Genomic DNA, 6,879 nt, shown 5'->3' on the forward strand with positions numbered 1-6,879 from the left:
TTAGTTTTTTTTTTTTTTGCTGTGTTGCACTTGTGAAGGTAAAAACCCTCATAAAATGAACAGTACTTCATATAGCTTAAAATACCTCTATTTATCTCGCTACCTGCCTGTCGGTTAAACTGAAGGGCATGTGAGCAGTTTCATTTGGCTGCTAAACACTAAAAAAAAAAAGTGCTAATAATCCATAGATATGAAGCGATTAAAGAAATATTAAGGGTGCACTCAGTAATGTTTTCCTTGGTTTACAAATGTATAATCATAAGAAAAAAAATAATTGAATATGACTTTTGGAGAATGACTGAAGACTGCAGTAAAAAAATATTTTATTCTACATCAGGGGTCCCCAAAATCGGTCCGGCAGAGTTTAGCTCCAACCCTAATCCAACTTGAACCAGCTAATTAAGGTCTTACTAGGTATACTAGAAACTTCCAGGCAGGAGTGTTGAGGCAAGTTGGAGGTAAACTCTGCAGGACACCAGCCCTTAAGGACCGAGTTTGGTGACCCCTGTTCTACATGGACCGAGTCGTCTCCTTATGGGTGCCGCAATGTTGAGATCACATGACCAGCTGGGTGTTGCAACCCAACCAAGTTACTAGTAATAGCAATAAAAGAAGCACCAAGCACGTTTGCAGTGCTCAAGGCACATTTTCAAAAGCTCTTTTCCATTTATCAGCAGCTGTAAGCCAAGCTCCAAAAATATGAATTAATAAAAAAGGAATGAATTAAATTCACAAATTAAATAAAGTAATATATTTGTAATTGTCCAATTTGTTTATTTGTGAATTTATTTTTTTATTTTTTTTGTGAGACTCCTAACATATATTTGTGCATATCATTCTATTTATTTGTGCATTGGTTTAATTTTTTGTGAATCTTTTTATATTTATTTGTGAATTATAATCTATTTATTTGGATATTGCAAAACAATTCTGACCCCATTAAAAAAAAAAAATTTACGTTTTATTGGTGCAAAGATGAGTAGTGGTGATATTTATTTTGTACAACATTTGCAACTGCTTTTTATCACTTAATTAGAAGCACCACAAATTAAAATTATATCATGTTATAGGGACGACTGAACAGACCTTTAGAAGTTGATTTTAAAATGCAAAGTATTTCAAATTAAAATAAAGCTATGTAAACACTTGCATTTTTACAACACTATAAGTGTGTCCCATCAGGTAATGAAAAGTTCGACACACACTTGTGGTCTTCATCCTCACTTGAACACTTGGGCCAAATACAGGAAATACGTCATATAAGTGTTCAAGTGGTCAAGTGCAAAGACCGCAAGTGTGGGTATTTAGACAAGGGGTATGCCTAGTAAGAGCTTGATTAGCTGGTTCAGGTGTGTTTAATTGGGGTTGGAGCTAAACTCTGCAGGACATCGGCCCTCCAGGACCGAGTTTGGACAGCCCTGCTTTAAACTATGCCTTTAACCGTTAAACAAACTTACTGAGTGCACTTTTAAAGTTAGCGTTATTTGTCAGCCTAGTGATGCTTTACTCTCTTTCAGACATTAAATGGTTATCAAACTATTGTTTGGTATAACATTGTCAAACTGAATATCAGTGATTTTCTACACTGACTCTATGGGCACCTTAAATATGCTTGATATCTGTGTTTCCTTTGATTTACTCTGATTAAATTGTGTAAGTTGCTTTTTTTCTTGTCAAAATGCTTGCTGGATCAACAAAAGGTTTACCTTTGCACATGACAAATTATCCACAATACAAAACAAAATTTATACAAAGTAAATTACACTACACATTAATTTGGCAGTGTTATATTGCAAGACATTTTTTAATAACTTGCCCGCATATGCTTGCATTACATTCCTGCTTACTTAAATTATGCTTTGTGCAATAGGTGCATTTTTTCCGATGGTTTAAATTTTCTTGGTTGAAAATGTTCATTCTTCTCTAACGTGTTCTTGTGGGGAAAAATGTTTGCATATTGTTATTGGACAGTTAAACTATTTTAAAATACACCCCAGCTAAAGGCTCATTTTAGCCCCATCTTCGTTATTAGTTTCCCTCGTAGCTGTGTTTTCTCAGGAAGTGTGAGCAGTGTAAACTGTCCCAGGCTGTTCTCCAGCAGTATGCATAGTAGGACGATTTTCTGTTTGCATAAGTATCCGGATGACCTGCTACATTTGTCAAAGAATTCTGCCAGTACACTACAGTGCACACTGTTTCCCACAATGCATTGCACTCTAACGGAAGTCTGATGAATTCCAGAATGAAATGGAATTTACTTTAGAATGGCATAATATCCATTATTTAGCAGGATGAGAACTATACTGCACTCATATGTACTGTTATAAGGTCATGTGACAGTAGGCGCGTTTCCGTTACAGATTTGCGCAAAACTTTGGCGATAAATGTCGATAAAAAAGTATTGCGGTAATGGTGTTTCCATTAACCAATGTTATGCGAATGAAATGTAACCTTTTGCCTCGCGCGATAAGTCATGGCAACGGATTTTGGTGGGATTTTAATGGATTTTGGCCACAGCCGTGTGCAGTGTAAATTGTCTAAGCATTAATGGTAGGAAAGCCCCTTATACTGGAGACCGGCCACGTATGAAGTGTTTCTTGGAGATTATAGTACATTGAAGAATGATCATATGACTTTACATACGCCATGTGACCTGTAAATGCGGGGGAAAAAAAACGTTTCCATTGCAGTTTTGCGAATTGTTCCTTTTTCGCATTGCCTGAAAAACCACCTCATGCAAGCGTAAAAACTTTTTTTGCGATATATGGGCGTTTTTTGCGAAATTGACGCGTTTCCATTAGGCGTATTTTCAATTCGCAATTTCAGTTTGCGCATTTTGAAGGGTAATGGAACGCGCCTAATGTAGCACACTATTGGTCGAAACAGTTTGAGTTTTAAAACTATTTAAGTTTGTCAGGATTAAAGGCCTGTTCACACCAAGGATGATAACTGGAGAGACAACTATTATATATAACTATATCAAACTATATTAGCATCCACACCAGTGGACGATAACGTTCTGTTTATTATAAGCATGCTGCAGTTTTGTCGTCTGCTGCTTTAAATGCTCAAGCTCTTTAAAGTCAGGTGGATTCTGACTGACTGTCAATATTTATATCGTTCATCAGCTGGAAGAAATCTTTCTGAATGTGATTCCAATGGCATTGTTCTTCTTTTTATAGTCGTGGTATGGACTTACCTAATAGTCATATGATTTGAACGAGTTGTCATCTTTGGGGTGAACAGTGTTACATGCTTAAGGTGTTTTCTATTGCAGTTCATAATCTTGTGTTTATAGGAAGATTTTTTGTTTGTTTGTTTAATATGGCCACGATATCAAGAGAGGCTGCCATAAGTGTGTTTTGGAAATTTGAAAACATTACACTTTAAACAATATGACCACGTTTTAATCGAATTTGAATGCGGTGTTTTAGTCATAAATGAAAATATGAAAGCCTTCATTTATTTAGAAGACGGTAGGTACAGCTTCTGTTGATCCTCTCACTGTACAGTTTGCTGTTGGCTGATTTCCATCCCTCTTTCATGCAACCTCTTGAGTCTTGTTAAGAGTGTTTGTAGTTAAACAACATTAAATGTTCTTGTTCCTGTTATGTGATATATATATTTTTTTAAATGTAATTCTCCTAGTTCAGCTGGTATTTTCCTACTGTGACAGAATGAAGGATTTTGTCCTTTCGTTAGCATAACTGTGAGCTTCACTAACATCTAAATGTGACTTTAACCTGTAGCCTGGCTCTGCCTCAGTTTGTTTTTCCAAAATGTTGTCACTGCTTTTTTTCAGTTTTTATGGTAGGGCCTTTGACATGTCAGTATTTAGAGTAACCTTTCGAATAAAGAGGTTTTAAAGAAATTAGACTGTAGAGAGATTTCTTAATGACTGTGAGCACTGAATGAAAGTGTAAGTCTGTTACAAGTAGCACAAGAACATTTTCTATTTTGTGTGGGGTTTTTTATGCACTTATGTTACACTTTACATTGGCTTTTGCTTCTGCCAATTTGTTTATTGAGGTGAAAACACCTTTCTTTGGATTATCTGTTGTAGCAAATATGTATGTAATTATTGTTAAATATGTTTTGTAGCTTCCTCTATCCAAAGCACACGAATTTTGAACATTGCAATATTTTCTGCATTGCTAAAAATGTTTTCTTGCGTGTTTTTGTTTTACTGAAATGGTCTTCAAGATTTTGAATTAATTTAAGTGGTCATATAGTGTGTCCGTCTTGATATAAATGCTGTAAATTAAATACATTACTGTTAAAACATTTGGGTTCAGTAAGAATTTGTAAAAAAAAATGTTTTTGAAAAGAGTCTCACCAAGGCTGCATTTATTTACAAATAAAAAATAAATAAAATTAAAAATTCAGAAAAATATTCGAATATTTTCGAAATATTATTACGATTTAAATGAAGTTGTCTGTTTAATGTCACATGATTCTTCAGAAGTCATTTTAATATGCGGATTTGCTTCTCAAGAAACATTTATTTTTATCAATATTGAAAATATTGCTTTATATTTTTGTGGAAAACTGTCACGATTCTAATGAATAGAAAGTTCAAAAATCTTTTGTTGTTCCATTATAAATGTATTTTGCTGTCACTTGTTATCAGTTTAATGTATTCTTTCTGAATAAAAGTATTAATTTCTTTTTAAAAAATCTTGCTGACCCCAAACTTTTGAACAGTAGTGTTTTATCGTGATTTGTGTCTTTGTTGCTTGTGTATTTATACATTATATGCATTAACCATTATTAAAATTTAAATATTAAGCTATTTTAATACTTTTTTAAGATCCTGCATCCAGTTTACTCTGGTATTTTTACAAATTAAATTTTAAATAAAAAAAAAATAGTTTTGATTCAAGCATAATATCACATGGTGTGTATGACCTTGGTTGCCTTGGCGTTTATAGCGTTACTCTGCCCTTGCAGCCTAAGGTCATTCCCAATGCTATATGTGGCATATGTCAGAAGGGTAAGGAGGCCAACAAGAAAGGCAAACCGGAGGCTCTCATCCACTGCTTCCAGTGCCAGAACAGCGGTAAGTCCAAACTCCTCCTGATGCAGAGTTTACTATCTGTTTTAGTTCTCAGTTTAGCCGGCATAGTTTAAAACAAGTGCTAAAAAAACACTCAAATCAAATCAAGATATGTTTAACTTATAGTATTAAGTTCTTTATACCACACTGCTAATGTTTGTTCCTTCACTTCATCGAAAAATGTTAACTGGAGGACGCAGGTTCACGGTCTCTATTGATTAAAGAAACCGTTATGTGTTATGATATCGAAATCTCAAGTGAGTGAACCTGTTGGATTGCTCTGGTCGTGTGTGACATTGTGAGTATATCAGAGCTGATGAGAGGCCTGACTTTGTGTTCAGGTCACCCGTCCTGCTTGGACATGAGTGTGGAGCTGGTGTCCCAGATCAAGATGTATCCCTGGCAGTGCATGGAGTGCAAGACGTGCACCGTGTGCGAGCAGCCGCACCATGAGGAGGAGATGATGTTCTGTGACAAGTGTGACCGAGGTTTCCACACCTTCTGTGTGGGCATGGACTCCATTCCTCTGGGTGAGTCTCTGACTTGCATTCTTTCTCATATGTGACCCTGGACCACAAAACCAGTCTTAAAGGAACACTCCACTATTTTTGAAAATTGGCTCATTTTCCGACTCCCCTAGAGTTAAACGGGTGAGTTTTACCGTTTTCGAATCCATTCAGCCGATCTCTGGGTCTGGCGGTAGCACTTTTAGCTTAGCTTAGCATAGATCATGGAATCTGATTAGACCGTTAGCATCTCGCTCAAAAATGACCAAAAAGTTTCTATATTTTTCCTATTTAAAACTCGACTCTTCTGTAGTTACATCGTGTACTAAGACCGACGGAAAATGAAAAGTTGTGATTTTCTAGGCCGATATGGCTAGGAACTATACTCTCATTCCGGCGTAATAATCATGGGTGCAGCAGGCGCAATGATATTACGCAGCGCAAAGTTCCTTGATTATTACGCCGATGTACACGATGTAACAGAAGAGTCAAGTTTTAAATAGGAAAAATATAGAACCTCTTCGGGCACAAACCATACATAAATGGAAAGCTCATTTATTCAGCTTTCAGATAAAGTGTATAAATCTCAATTTCGAAAAATTGACACTTATGACTGGTTTTGTGGTCCAGGGTCACATATGCATGTATGAATAAATACAATGTTTAGCTAATGTTATCATGGTAATCCGACGTTAAGATGATGTTGAAATCTTACTTCACCTTTAAGTTTTTTCTACCCCATAGAAGCCTGTTGTAAAGGCAAATATGCTTTGGTTCCATCACATCATTAACAAAGATTTTTGTTGTGATTTGTCTACTTTTAATCGTTTGGAGGTCAGAGACAGAGATTAGGCATTCAGACATGCTCACCATAGAGAGAATTTGATTGGACAAAAATCTGTGTAAGTGCAGGATGAGTTGTAGTATTTTCCCAGAAGAGAAAAACTGTATTAAATATTAAAAGCATATATCTGCCCGGGTGCATTTTGTCAACGTTTATGACATGCACTGGCATATATACTATTTTTCAAAAGATTGGGGGGTTATTACAGATATATTTTTTATGTTTTTAAAAGAAATCTCTTCTGCTTTCCAAGGCTGCATTTATTTGATCAAAAATACAGTAAAAACAGAAATATTGTGAAATACTACTAAAATGAAATAACTAAAATAAAATAACCGTTTTCTGCTTGAGCATATTTTCAAATGTAAATTATTCCTGTGATGGTAAAGCTGAATTTTAAGCAGCCATTACTGATACATTTTGTTGCATACGGATACATTTTATATATATATATATATATATATATATATATA

General features: G+C 35.3%; 1 protein-coding gene across 1 annotated transcript in view; it reads left to right on the top strand.

Annotated features, from left to right (window-relative positions):
• phf10 (PHD finger protein 10) overlaps positions 1-6,879 on the top strand; it is a 15,416-nt gene that overhangs the window by 7,000 nt on the left and 1,537 nt on the right. Inside the window, exons 10-11 of the mRNA XM_016524719.1 lie at positions 4,951-5,059; positions 5,398-5,586. Coding sequence (XP_016380205.1) covers positions 4,951-5,059; positions 5,398-5,586 — 298 coding nt within the window. The remainder of the gene's footprint in view (positions 1-4,950; positions 5,060-5,397; positions 5,587-6,879) is intronic.

Source organism: Sinocyclocheilus rhinocerous, unplaced genomic scaffold, assembly GCF_001515625.1.
Source record: "Sinocyclocheilus rhinocerous isolate Xijiao unplaced genomic scaffold, SAMN03320098_v1.1 scaffold780, whole genome shotgun sequence".
In the NCBI taxonomy this organism is placed as follows: domain Eukaryota; kingdom Metazoa; phylum Chordata; class Actinopteri; order Cypriniformes; family Cyprinidae; genus Sinocyclocheilus; species Sinocyclocheilus rhinocerous.